Below are 14,896 nucleotides of genomic sequence, written 5' to 3'. Positions count from 1 at the left end.
CAAAGAGCTGAAAAGAAGTGAGGCTTATTAACCCTCGGCAGTTACGTCTTTAAGTACAGCAATGAACAAGACAGTAACAGGGATTACTTTCTAGCCTACACCTTTCTCATTCTCTGCTCCTTCCTCTCCAAACTCCTCAACTGAATTATTTCCCTTCCTTTTATCCTTGCAGGCTGGGAGTCATTCCTGATTAAAGACAATTAAGGTCAACAATTTTTAAAGCTATACTACCAGTTATATCAGGTCGTACATCTGATCTCAGATGTTTCACCACCTCATAGGCCCAGGCTTGAAACAGTCGAGCTCTCACCATGGGGGTTACTCCAGTACGGGCCAGGGTATAGGCTGCACCCCTTGGTTCCAAGTCTTTTGGGCATCTCCTACCAAAATAAAAGGATCACAATCCTGGGCCACTGTTCTTTTGACCACTTTTCTCACTCAGCACATTGTTCAAAGACAAGAAGGTTTGCCTCCATATCATCGTCCGGAGTCATCTTTTGTCATACCAAGCTCAGCCGAACAGGCTGAGTTTGTCGCCTTGGATCCAGATACCAGTCTCTGCGTCAAATGCTCAATCTTGGCCTCAGTTCTTTCCACTTTTGCCATCATGATCCAATTTGTTTCTTGCTGGAGTTCTAGCATCTTGTTAGTCTGCTCCTGTTATGCCAATGAGGTCTGCATGAATGCTCACAGCATTGCCTCCATGATGGTGGGTCTTGGCCTTTCTCGGAGTGTCAAACTCCCACTTCTGAAACCACCAAAGCAGGCCCAGTGGTTAATTAGACGAACAAGGCAGCAACAGGCATTACTCTCCAGTATGGCTCAGAAACATGGACCGTGTACAGTAGACACCTCAAGTCGCTGGAGAAATACCACCAAAGATGTTTCCGCAAGATCCAGTCTATACCTCCTCACTCTCGGGTCCTTTCTCTCTTCAACTGAACTAATTCACTGCCTTTTATCCTTGCATGCTGGGAGTTGTTCCTGATTTAAAAGCAATTAAGGTCAATAATTTCTTAGAGCTATACTACCTTGCCTTGGTCATTCTGACATTTTATATAACTTCTTAAAGTTGCACCCCTACTGCAGATATGGAGCTCTCAGAAGCCTATGGCTTATGTATCGTCCCCCCCTCACTCACTGTTACATTAACTTTGGTGTCAACAAGCACTTAACCTGTACATTATGCAGAACTCCTTTCTTACAATTTTATTTTGTAAGTTTTATAAATAGAACATTTCTGAGCCACTTTGCATTGCGGTACTTACTGACCTCCATTGCTAATCCTTTTGGGGCCCATCCTGTGCTCACTCTTCTGCTTACTGGCAATTGCCAATTTAAAGTTAAGCGTGTGCCCCCTTTTTAAAGGGGCACAACCAATAAGGACTGTAACTTAACCAAAAATTAAAAGGAAACTTAAATTAAATAAAAAATTCTATTCCCCGGGGTGATGATGCACTCCAGTGCCCACCAGTCATGGAAGTCCTCAAGAATGCCGGTGGACACCGTGTGCTCCATCTCCAGACACCTGCCGCAAATGTAGCTGTGGAAGAGAAGCAGACAGTCATGCCAAACCACCCGCTGCCTGGACCTGTTAATGGTCAGGCCCAGGAGCAGTCCTACGAGGTAGTCTTACGACTTGCCCAACCTCCCACCCCCCACACACCATGTGACCACAGATCAGGAGCGTGGGACTGAAGTGCAACCAAAAAAAATCGAGGAGCAGCCCCTTCAAGTAGTGGAAGAGGGACTGCAACCTCTCGCACTCCACGTATATGTGGAACACGGACTCCTCCAAGCAGCCAGCAATCTCGCATGTGGTTTTCAGGAGGGAACAGAACACCTGGATTGTGATTGAGTGGGATAACATGCTTTTTTCCATCCTTAATCCAGTTGTGCTGTGGGAATTATGGAACCCTTACTGTTGCCCCAGTTGAATCAGCCAACTCATAAATGTTAAGATATTAAAATGTTTTGTATTCTCCACGATCTTAATAAATAGCCATACAAACTGGGTTTAATTTTTGAACAGTGGTGAATCAGCTGATCTCAGCAGAATGGTGCAGGTAAGTGGGCAACAGATATGGTAGCATGGTTATGTTACTACAATAGTAATCCGGAGGCCTGGACTAATAATCCAGATAAAGTCTTTTCAAATCAATTCATGGCAATTTGAGAATTTCAATTCAGTTTTTGTTTCAAACATCTGGGTATAAAAAAAGTGTTTTTACCAGTTTAAAAAAAAAAGCAACTGGTTCACCAATATCCTTTAGAGAAGGAAACCTGACATCCTAACTCAAACTGGCCTTCATGCAAATCTAGTTGTCATCAACTTGGTTGATTTTTAACTGCCCTCTGAAATGGTCTAGTAAACCACTCAGTCATATTAAACCACTACAACTGAGTTCTCGAGGGTAATGAGGGTTAAATTCTGTGATTAAATAAAAATAAATATTTGGCCTCAGTACTTCATTGATTTGGGAAGGATGGATGGAGGGAGGGAAGGACATCAGCCAGGGATCCCCCTCTTGATTACTATGGAAATGTATGTGTGATTGTCAGGTAAAGACTGGATGTTGGAGAAGCAGTCTGGCAACACAAAGAGGCTGTGGAGGGATAATGATGTTACAGAAAATGTCACTTGTAACTTTGGTACATTTGTTAACTTCACTAATAATCCATCCATTTGTGTCAGTCTGACAACACAGAGGCAATGGAGGGATCGAGAACCGGAGAGCCAGGTGTTGTCGGAGTACATGTGGAAACTGACCCCAGGTCAGCGGATGATTTCACCAATGGGCAGAATATAGATAAAAGATAAGGAGGGGGCCAAGGATGATAGACCCTTGTGGAATCCAGACGTAAAAGTCTGGAGGTAGGAGGAAAAGCCACTGTTGGAGATGCTCTGGTTATTATTGGATAGGAAATATGGAAACCAGCAATGGCAGTTCGGCTGAGTTGGACATTGAAGAGACATGGTGGAACAGGTTGGTGTTGTCGACCATGCCAAAGGCTGCAGAGAGGTTGAGGAGGGGTAATGCTGTTTGTAACTTTCGTAGTGGTACATTTTAGCTTCACTGATTAACCATCCATTTCTGAGTATTCTAAGTTGTGCCAGTTTGGCAATGCCTTGTTTTTTTAAATGCTTTTTAAAAAAAACACAATGGGGTAGAAATTGCAATTGGAGGCCTACCTCCGGATGATGCAAATGAGAACCTACCTCCAGGCATCCAGGCTGCAGAAAGGTCCAGTCTCAGGCCTCCAGACAGACGTTAGCGTAAAGGCCCACAGATCCCAGGGGTGCAGACGGTTTGGAAATGTCCCGTGGGATCACATGGGCCCAGTCCTCCAATCACAAAGCAGGAGTCCATTGCAATCATTTACGAAGGAAATCCTCTGATATGCAATGGAATCCCCAAATAATTATACCATTTACACAATTCTAATAAAGATAAAGGTGCTGAGTTTCAATTTTATTCATAAGTCCCTTCATTGCACCAACCTCAATAAAAATTAGAAAGTAATAAATCGATTTATTTTTAAATTCTCCAGATTCTGATTCTTGGTGAACCAAATCAGTACAAGGTGGCTGTGGATGGTCAACATTCGTTGGAATACAAACATCGTTTCAAGACTTTAAAAGAAGTTACCAAGGTTTCCATCTATGGTGACATTAGTCTGCATGAGATGCATTGGTTGTAAGCTCCCAGAAATTATTTTAATGTGGATACCAGCACTTCCTACATATATGCAAAGATTGTCACTTTACTGTATGCTCTGTTTTTATGTGTAACCTACCAGTTGATTTGGATTGCTTTAACGGCTGTAATACAACTGAGTATTCTGATGACTTCCCAAACTTAGAATGAAGCCTTGAAAGGTTTATTAATCCATTTACTTTACAATACTAATGCCACTGAATCCATCCAAAATTCATAATGTTATAAGAGCACAGAAACGGGTCGCTCAGCCCATCAAGTCTGTGGCTGTGTTTTACCCAAATGAGCTATCTTGTTCAATCCCACTTCCTGCTTGTTTCCACACCCTTTAACATTCCTCTTTTTCAAGCAACATCTATTTGCTTATAAAATAATTCATGGTCCCGTCTTCCACATTCTGACCACCCTCTGTAAAGACGTTTTTCCAACCTCCCCTCTTGTGTGTGATTGTTAAATTTGTGTCCGCTGGTTGTTTTGCCAACCAGTAGAAGCAATTGTTTACTATTTATCTTTATTATAACCCTTTAAAATCTTGAAGATCTTTAATCACCTCAGCCATGAAGGAAAAATAATCCTAATTTCTCAAGTCTCTCTCCATAATTGTAACTTACTATTCCTAGCATCATGGTAGTGAATTTATGCTGCACTTCTTCCATTCCTTTCATATCCTTGCACTAGGGTCTTTGCAACTGCACATAATATTCCAGTTGCAGCCTAAATAAGGATATATTTATTCATCAAAACGCAAATTACTGCAGCCATAGTTCACTCCAACACAACTGTTCTTTGCTATGGTGTATGTAGCTTTGCAACCTTGTGTAGCCCATCATAGTACCATGACTTTAGCATCTTCCGAATATGTTGGCTATGATAGAACATCTGGGTACAATAATATTTTGACTAAAATTTGAGGAACATTATCATGTGTAGAGTGATCAAGCTTTATATTTCTTGATAAAATTAATAAATATGACCAAAATATATTGTGTACACAGTGGATCAATTTGCTATACATTGGTATAGAAGCTCATTTGCGCCTCAAGGGGAGAACCCGAGGCGTGCCTGATGTTGGGCCTCGCGCCTCATTTCAGTGGCACTGGCCAGCTGTGGACACCTACCTGAATGCCTCCAGCAGCTTGCTGGGGAATATCGCTTTGAATATTAGGCTGCTGCAGCCATCAGGTAAGTGCTCAAAGGGGAAGGTGATTTGAGAGAGGGGACGACCAGGAGAGGAAATCGAGCTGGGGGGTGGGTGGAAGTCATGATCGATGTGGAGGGGGATAAGAGGCTGACTTGTACGAGTATACAGTCCTACAGGTACCAGCAACCTTCCAGTACCTCGCATATGTGGCCATTCTGAATATAGGAGACAAGACAATGAGATTTGAAGGTTGTTGAACAGTTAACATAAGAAATAGGAGCAGGAGTAGGCCATACGGCCCCTCGAGCCTGCTCCGCCATTTAATACGATCTTGACTGATCCAATCATGGACTCCGGTCCACTTCCCTGCCCGCTCCCCATAACCCCTTATTCCCTTATTGGTTAAAATGTTTATCTCTGTCTTAAATCTATTCAATGTCCCAGCTTCCACAGCTCCCTGAGGCAGCGAATTCCACAGATTTACAACCTTCTGAGAAAAGAAATTCCTCATCTCTTTAAGATTATGCCCTCTAGTTCTAGTCTCCCCCATCAGTGGAAACATTGTCAAGCCCCCTCATAATTTTATACATTTCGATAAGATCACTTCTCAATCTTAATTCCAATGAGTAGAGGCTCAACCTTTCCTCATAGGTCAACCCCCTCATCTCCAGAATCAACCTGGTGAACCTTCTCTGAACTGCCTCCAAAGCAAGTATATCCTTTCGTAAATATGGAAACCAAAACTGCACGCAGTATTCCAGGTGTGGCCTCATCAATACCCTGTACAATTGTAGCAGGACTTCTCTGCTTTTATACTCTATTTCCTTTGCAATAAATGCCAAGATTCCATTGGCCTTCCTGATCACTTGCTGTACCTGCATACTATGCTTTTGTGTCTCACGCACAAGTACCCTCCAGGTCCCGCTGCACTGCAGCACTTTGCAATCTTCATTTAAACAATAACTTGCTCTCTGATTTTTTTTTTGCCAAAGTGCATGACCTCACACTTTCCAACATTATACTCCATCTGCCAAATTTTTGCCCACTCACTTAGCCTGTCTTTTTCCTCTTACAGATTTTTTGTGTCCTCCTCACACATTGCTTTTCCTCCCATCTTTGTATAGTCAGCAAACTTGGCTACATTACACTCGGTCCCTTCTTCCAAGTCATTAATATAGATTGTAAATAGTTGGGTTCCCAGCACTGATCCCTTCGGCACCCCCTGATCTTATCCATACATGCGCACTTTGTAACAGGAGTCACTGAGTAGCGATCCGGAGCAGGAATCCCGACTAATGTTTTCCCCTTCCCTAATTCTGGGGTGCGGAGGCCAGTTTCAGAACTCCATCACTGCCTGATTCAGATCAATTCATTCAGCACAGGTTAGGAACCCAATTTGGGATCTTCCTGTGCTCTATGGTGTAGTACTACATTATATAATTTACACTGAGTCGGGAGAGCCCAAAACCTGATACTTTTACAAAAATGTAATAGCAGTAGCAGTTTTCAGCTTACACTAGGTGTTATGCCATAGTGAGAGAAATTTCTGTGGAAACAACCAAAAGGCAAACAGAATACCATGCTATTCAAGCTTGCAACATTTTTAGGGAATGCATAATGCAAGTAATTTATTAATTATGTGACATTGCACCAATAATATTAAAAAGAACATTGTTTTAAACAAAAAACAAACAAAATGATATCACAATCATCTCACTGAATGGAATGCTATACATTTGGATTAGAAATATGGGCCTAGAAATTTGGTTGCGTAGAACTTGTTGTTTGGGTGCTACGGATGTTGAATTGGGGTCAAAATGGTGTCCGAGCAGCGCACGCACACTTCTGGTGTAGGCCATGCCGGACGCCAGCTTGGTTAAAGTGGCTGTTCGGAGCATGTGCTAGAAGTATGGTAAGTAGGCAGATCGCGATAGCAATCACACTAGTGCTGCCATTTTCATCATCATCGCTGAAGCTAACGTCATCTCTTAACCTCGCACAGCTGAACATGTGCTCAGCAGCAGGAAGAACCTCCGACCAGCGCTATTTAAAGAATCATCAACTTTCAGGTAATTATTTGATTTCTACTGACTCTGTGTAAGTTTGTGGAACTATTTGGAGCTTTCTAGAATAATTTAAAGTTGGTGAGGTGACGGAGTGACGCTGCAAGTGGAGAAGGCCTTGGTTCTGACTTCAAGAATTCTGGTCCGGCCACTTGCTACCAGACATGGGTGCTGTAGTTGTCATCCCTCTTGGCCTGCTGCATAACCGGCAGATGGAGCAGAGACAGCAAAGAAGAGGACACTTTGCATCCAATTTCCACCTTCCCTCACCTTCACATGGTCCATCTCCGACTCTTCCTTTCCTCAACTTCTCTGTCTCCATTTCTAGGGATAGGCTTTCAACCAGTACCCAATATAGGCCCACTGACTCCCACAGCTACCTGGACTACACTTCCTCCCACCCAGCATCCTATCAGGACTCCATTCCATTCTCTGTTTCTCCGACTCCGTTGCATCTGCTCTGATGACTCCACCTTTCATTTTAGTGCCTCTGACATGTCTTTTTTCCTCAACCTAGGAGCCCCCTCTGCCATGGTTAACATGGCCCTCGATCGTGTCCATTCTATTTCCCGCACCTCTGCTCTCACCCCTTCCCCTCCCTCTCAGAACCACGACAGGGTTCCCCTTATCCTCACCTTTCACCCCACCAGCCTCCACGTTCAACGGCTCATCCTCCGCCATTTCCGCCAACTCCGGCATGATCCCACCACCAATCACATCTTCCCCTCTCCTCAGCATTCCGAAGGGACCACTCCCTCCGCGACACCCTGGTCCATTCCGCAGGCACCCCCTCCCCTTCAAGCACAGGAGATTCAACATCTTTTACCTCCTCCCTTCCCACTATCCAGGGCCCCAAATACTCCTTCCCGGTGAAACAGCGATTTACTTGTACTACTTTCAATTTAGTATACTGTATTCGCTGCTCACTATGTGGTCTCCTCTATATTGAGGAAACCAAGCGTAGATTGGGAGACTGCTTTGCAGAACACCTCCATTTTGGTCTGTAAGTGTGACTCTGAGCTTCTGGTCGCCTGTCACTTTAATTCTCCACTTGGCAGCAGGAAAGTCCGATAGGTTGAAGATGAAAAGCAGGCATGCTTGGGGGATGGGCAGTGGACACGGGTAGCTGCCCTTGCAGCATGGATTTTTGCTTTAGGGGTAAGAAATGCATCCCCTATTAGGGCCAGGGGAAGCTTAAACAGTGGAAGGGGGAATTTTAAGATGGCCACCAGGGTTCTCTCATCTAGAAGGTGAGGAGCATGTTGAGAGATCTCGAGATGCAGTAATCGTGACCATCTTTTAAAAAGGGGACAACTACAGAGGAATCTCCCTGTTATCAGCCACTGGGAAAATCGTCACTAGAATCTTTCTCAACCGTCTTCTCCCTGTGGCTGAGGAGCTCCTCCCAGAGTCAGTTTGGATTTCGTCACCTACAGATTGCAACGGACATTATCTTTACAGCTGCAAGAAAAATGCAGGAAACAGCATCAACCTTTGTACATGGCTTTCTTTGACCTTACAAAGGCCTTTGACATGGTCAACCGCAAGGGACTATGGAGCGTCCTCCTCCGTTTCGGCTGCCCCCAAAAGTTTGTCGCCATTCTCTGCCTGGTCCATGACGACATGCAAGCTGTGATCCTGACCAACGGATCCATCACAGAATCAATCCAGGTCCGGACCGGGGTCAAGCAGGGAGGAGTCATTGTGCCAACCATCTTTTCGATGTTCCTCGCTGTAATGCTCCACCTCACACTCAACAAGCTCCCCGCTGGAGTGGAAGTAACCGACAGAACCAGTGGGAACCTGTTCAACTTTCGTCGTCTCCAGGCCAGATCCAAGACCGTCCCAACCTCCATCGTCGAACTACAATACGCGGACGACTCTTGCGTCTGCGCACACTCAGAGGCTGAATTCCAAGTCATAGTCAACATCTTCACTGAGGTGTACGAAAGCATAGGCCTTACACTAAACATCCATAAGACAAAGATCCTCCACCAACCTGACCCCGCCAAACTGCACTGCCCCCTCAGTCATCAAGATCCACGGCGCGGCCCTGGACAACGTGGACCACTTTCCATGCCTTGGGAGCCTATTATCAGCAAGGGCAGACATAGACGACGAGGTTCAACACCGCCTCCAGTGCACCAGCGCATGCCTTCGAACACTCTCTTCCTCAGGCAGCCGAAGATCAGGTGCTGAAATCTGTCACCAAGCTCATGGTCTACAGGGCTGTAGTGATACCCGCCCTCCTGCATGGCTCAGAGACGTGGACAGTGTACAGTAGACACCTCAAATCTCCGTAAGATCCTGCAAATCCCTGGCAGGACAGCCACATCAACGTTGGTGTCTTCGATCAGGCCAACGTCCCCAGCAGTGAAGCACTGACCACACTCGACCAGCTTCGTTGGGCAGGACTCCGAAGGAAGATCGACGCAGAAGGTAAATTTTCGGCTTCAATGGCAGAACCTGGGGAGAAAAGGATCACCGCAGCCTATCTCGTGGAGAAAGAAGATGGCGCCCGCACCACCTGAAATCAAGATGGCCGCCACCAAACCACGAGGGGCAGCGTTGAGGGAGCAGCATGTGATGCCGAGCAGCGAACCGGATTGGGGTAAAGATTGCAAGGCCCTCTTAAAGAGGACTGGCAACCCAGAACAATTAAAGGGACAGTTCCACTTTTTGTACAGCGATGCCGGTGATACTAATGTCAGATGTAATTAACAAATGCAAGTATTTAAATGTACTGTTGAACAACGATGCCGGTAGGATATGTGGAAAATATGTAATTGATGAATTCAAGTATCTAAATGTAATATTTTCAGCGATGCCGGTAATATACACGGAAAATATGTAATTGAGGAAAAAGATGTAATTGACAAAGGTGAACTAGTACCCGAGTGCGATCGGAGCCAATGTATCATGAATGTAAACGATGGAATAATGTGTGATGCCGGGTTCAATATGCACACCGACAAAACCAAGGGCAACCTCCCGTTTGAAGCACCCAGGTCCAGCGAGCTACCTGATCATGTAGCCTGCGCCTCCGGGACCTATGTGATGCCCCAGGGAGTGTGGCCACACACAGTGGGAGCATACCCACTGCAGGGACAGTGATCAGCGGGCAGCACAGGCACCTCTACTGGCACCCTGCCCCAGATCGGCCCCACCTCTCTGGCCACCAGGGCCAGCACTGGGAGTAAGAGGTCAGCACCCTCCAGACGGGACCTGGGATGACCAGGCTCCCACTACTGCTGAAGGGCAGCAGGGAGACCTTGCAGCCCTCAAAGGAGGACAGGGAGGCCACACAGTCCTGTGGCTCCGCCCACCACTAGGCAACGGCAAAGGTCCAGAGAACCAGCCAGGGGAGCGATCTGAGCCCACCCAGCTGGCAGGTGGCGCAGCGCCACCATCAGACAACCTGGACACAGTCCGGTCACTCTGGAACTAGCGTCCTCACTCACCTGCACCTACACCCCAGGGGTAATATCATGTATGTACCTTACCTGTCATATGTACTCATTCCACTTCTGCAAGACCCAAACAGTGATGTAACCAATCCTACTTTTTTTTCCATTCTCTGTACATGTATGTAAATGCATATGTCAAGCCACACACATAGTCTATGGGTGGGGGGGGAGGGGGAGGGGTGGAAATGGGGGTATGTAGCCATGGACACACATGGATCACACCCAGAACCCACTCAAACCCCAGTGCAACCTCCAACCATCCACTGCTGACCATTTCCCAATGTCGCGGCAATAAGGACTTGGGGGTCCACATCGAGCGAGCCATCCCCAAGCACAGACAAAGTGCAAGGGCTTTGGGCACTCAAGTCGAGGGCCAGAGCACACAGTGCAAAGGCCAGTGGCACAAGACTTAGGGGGGAGTGATGTTGTGTATGTATATATATATATATACCCTGTACACTCAATGCACAGTTGCAAAAGACCACTGAATGTATCTTTACACTGTATACAATATACCTGTACCACCAGAGGGTGCAACTGGCGGAGACCTAGAGGTCACCTGCACACCGCAGGTAACCAAGTATAAAAGGGAGCTCACCTTACTGTACCCTCATTCAGGAGCTGTAATAAATAGACTAAGGTCACAATAGTTCAAGTGGACTTTACCTCGTGGAGTAATTACTAGAGTAGTAACAGACACAACAACCCCAGCGCGTGCTGCCTCCCCCAACCGAAGTCCCTTACCCAAGCATATGCATGACCTTACCCCCCGCCATAGGTGAGGCATTGTGTGCAGATAGGTGATGCATTGTGTGCAGATTGTTAACAGGTTTATTGGGTATGAAGTGATCCAACGATATTCCTTGTAACACATGCACCGAGCTTTCTGAGAAATTGGGTGTGGGTGTAAAGGTGGTTGGAAGAACCTTTCTCTCCCCCCCCTCTCCCCCAACCCAAGTCACTCTCTTCCCCTTCCCCCCAGTCTCTGTGTCTCTCTCCCCCATCTCTCTCATTCTTTCCCCTCAGTCTCTCACTCTCCAGCCAGTCTCTCACTCACTCACTCTCCAGTCAGTCTCTCACTCACTCTCCAGTCAGTCAGTCTCACTCTCACCAACCAGTCTCTCACTCTCATGCCAGCCAGTCTCACTCTCCCCCTACTCACCCCCCCCACCACTCTCTCCCCCCCCCACTCTCTTCCCCCCCCCCACCACACACACTCTCTCTCTCTCTCTCTCTCTCGCTCCCCCCCACCACACACACTCTCTCTCTCTCCCCCCCACCACTCTCTCTCTCTCGCTCCCCCCCACGACTCTCTCTCTTCCCCCCCCCACCACCTCTCGCTCTCTCTCCCCCCCACCACCTCTCTCTCTCTCTCTCTCTCTCTCTCTCTTCTCCCCCCCCCCACCACCACCTCTCTCTCTCTCTCTCTCTCTCTCTCTCTCCCCCACCACCTCTCTCACTCTCTCTCTCTCTCTTCCCCCCCCAACCACCACTCTCTCTCTCTCTCTCTCGCACCCCACCACCTCTCTCTCTCCCCTCCCACCACCACTCTCTCCCCCCCACCACCACTCTCTCTCTCTCTCTTCCCCACCCCCCACCACTCACTCTCTTCCCCCCCCCCCACCACCACTCTCTCTCTTCTCCCCCCCTCCCCACCACCACTCTCTCTTCTCCCCCCCTCCCCGCCACCACTCTCTTCCTCCCCCCCCACCACCACTCACTCTCTCTCCCCCCCACCACCATCACTCTCTCTTCTCCCCTCCATCTCTCTCTCTCTCTTCCCCCCCCGCCTCTCTCTCTCCCCCTCTCCCCCCCACCCCTCTCCCCCACCCCCACCACTGTCCCCCCCACCACTCTCTCTCTCCCCCCCCCACCACTCTCTCTCCCCCCCACCACTCTCTCTCTAGTCTCTCTCTCCCCCCACTCTTTCTTTCTCTCTCACCCTCCCTCATCCAAGCCTTTCTCTCTCCCCTCAGCCTCCCTCTCTCTCTCTCTCTCTCTCCTCCCTCCCCCCAGCCTCGCTCTCTCACCCCTCCCTCCCCCCAGTCTCTCTCTCAATCTCCCCACTGTCTCTCTCCTGCCCCCCTCGCTTCCCTCTCTCTCCCCAGTCTCTCTCTCAATCCCCCCCCCCAGTCTCTCTCTCAATCCCCCTCCCAGTCTCTCTCTCAATCCCCCCCCCCAGTCTCTCTCTCAATCCCCCCCCCCAGTCTCTCTCTCAATCCCCCCCCCCGTCTCTCTCTCCCCCCCAACTCACTCTCTTCCCCCCCTCGCTCTCTCTATCCCTCCCCCCCCACTCGCGCTCTCTCTCTCTCTTCCATCCCCCCCACTCGCTTTCCTTCCCCCCACTCGCTCCCCCCCCCCCCCACTCGCTCTCCCCCCCCCCCACTCGCTCTCCCCCCCCCCCCACTCGCTCTCTCTCCTCCCCACTCGCTCTCTCTCCTCCCCACTCGCTCTCTCTCCTCCCCACTCGCTCTCTCTCCTCCCCACTCGCTCTCTCTCCTCCCCACTCGCTCTCTCTCCCCCCCCCCCCAGTCTCTCTCTCCTCCCCTCCTCTCCCCCCCCCCCCTCCTCTCCCCCCCCCCCCTTCCTCTCCCCCCCCCCCCCCTCTCCCCCCCCCCAGTCTCTCTCTCTCTCCCCCCCTCCCAGTCTCTCTCTCTCTCCCCCCCCTCCCAGTCTCTCTCTCTCTCTCTCCCCTCCCAGTCTCTCTCTCCCCCTCCCAGTCTCTCTCTCTCCCCTCCCAGTCTCTCTCTCTCCCCTCCCAGTCTCTCTCTCTCTCTCCCCTCCCAGTCTCTCTCTCTCTCTCCCCTCCCAGTCTCTCTCTCTCTCTCTCTCTCTCTCTCTCTCTCTCCCTTCCCAGTCTCTCTCTCTCTCCCTCCCAGTCTCTCTCTCTCTCCTCTCTCTCCCCTCCCAGTCTCTCTCTCTCTCTCTCTCTCCCCTCCCAGTCTCTCTCTCCCCTCCCAGTCTCTCTCTCTCTCCCCTCCCAGTCTCTCTCTCTCTCTCTCCTCCCAGTCTCAGTCTCAGTCTCGCTCTCTCTCTCTCTCTCTCTCTCTCTCTCCCCTCCCAGTCCTCTCTCTCTCTCCCCTCCCAGTCTCTCTCTCTCTCTCTCTTCTCCCTCCCAGTCTCTCTCTCTCCCCTCCCAGTCTCTCTCTCTCTCTCCCCTCCCAGTCTCTCTCTCTCTCTCCCCTCCCAGTCTCTCTCTCTCTCTCCCTCCCAGTCTCTCTCTCTCTCTCCCCTCCCAGTCTCTCTCTCTCTCCCCTCCCAGTCTCTCTCTCTCTCTCTCCCCTCCCAGTCTCTCTCTCTCTCCCCTCCCAGTCTCTCTCTCTCTCTGCACCCCCCAGTCTCCTCCCCACCCCAACTCTCTCTCTCTTCCCCCCCCCCAGTCTCTCTCTCTCTTCCCCCCCCAGTCTCTCTCTCTCTTCCCCCCCCAGTCTCTCTCTCTCTCTCTCTCTCTCCCCTCCCAGTCTCTCTCTCTCCCCTCCCAGTCTCTCTCTCTCTCTCTCTCCTCCCAGTCTCTCTCTCTCTCTCTCCCCTCCCAGTCTCTCTCTCTCTCTCCCCTCCCAGTCTCTCTCTCCCCTCCCAGTCTCTCTCTCTCTCTCCCCTCCCAGTCTCTCTCTCTCTCCCCTCCCAGTCTCTCTCTCTCTCTCCCCTCCCAGTCTCTCTCTCTCTCCCCTCCCAGTCTCTCTCTCTCTCCCCTCCCAGACTCTCTCTCTCTCTCCCCTCCCAGTCTCTCTCTCTCTCTCTGCCACCCCCCAGTCTCTTCCCCACCCCATCTCTCTCTCTCTCTCTCCCCCCCCCAGTCTCTCTCTCTCTCCCCTCCCAGTCTCTCTCTCTCTCTCCCTCCCAGTCTCTCTCTCTCTCTCCCCTCCCAGTCTCTCTCTCTCTCTCCCCTCCCAGTCTCTCTCTCTCCCCTCCCAGTCTCTCTCTCTCTCCCCTCCCAGTCTCTCTCTCTGCCACCCCCCAGTCTCTTCCCCACCCCATCTCTCTCTCTCTTTCCCCCCCCCCAGTCTCTCTCTCTCCCCTCCCAGTCTCTCTCTCTCTCTCCCCTCCCAGTCTCTCTCTCCCCTCCCAGTCTCTCTCTCTCTCTCTCCCCTCCCAATCTCTCTCTCTCTCTCTCCCCTCCCAGTCTCTCTCTCTCTCTCCCCTCCCAGTCTCTCTCTCTGCCACCCCCCAGTCTCTTCCCCACCCCATCTCTCTCTCTCTCTCTCTCTCCCCCCTCCCAGTCTCTCTCTCTCTCCCCTCCCAGTCTCTCTCTCTCTCCCCTCCCAGTCTCTCTCTCTCTCCCCTCCCAGTCTCTCTCTCTCCCCTCCCAGTCTCTCTCTCTCCCCTCCCAGTCTCTCTCTTTCCCCTCCCAGTCTCTCTCTCTCTCTCTCCCCTCCCAGTCTCTCTCTCTCTCTCTCTCCCCTCCCAGTCTCTCTCTCTGCCACCCCCCAGTCTCTTCCCCACCCCATCTCTCTCTCTCTCTCTTTCCCCCCCCCCCCGTCTCTCTCTCTCTCTCTCTCCCCCCTC

At 49.9% G+C, this 14,896-nt stretch overlaps 1 protein-coding gene across 1 annotated transcript in view; it reads left to right on the top strand.

Annotated features, from left to right (window-relative positions):
* LOC139263309 (galectin-3-like) overlaps nt 1-4,700 on the top strand; it is a 36,093-nt gene extending 31,393 nt beyond the window's left edge. The window contains exon 6 of the mRNA XM_070879172.1: nt 3,553-4,700. Within this exon, the coding sequence (XP_070735273.1) occupies nt 3,553-3,702 (150 nt within the window). The 3' untranslated portion in view covers nt 3,703-4,700. The remainder of the gene's footprint in view (nt 1-3,552) is intronic.
* The last annotated feature ends 10,196 nt before the right edge of the window (nt 4,701-14,896 follow it).

This window comes from Pristiophorus japonicus, chromosome 4, assembly GCF_044704955.1.
Source record: "Pristiophorus japonicus isolate sPriJap1 chromosome 4, sPriJap1.hap1, whole genome shotgun sequence".
Taxonomy (NCBI): Eukaryota; Metazoa; Chordata; class Chondrichthyes; family Pristiophoridae; genus Pristiophorus; species Pristiophorus japonicus.
Note: the sequence above shows the minus strand (reverse complement) of the source record. Positions and strands in the feature narration are given on the sequence as shown.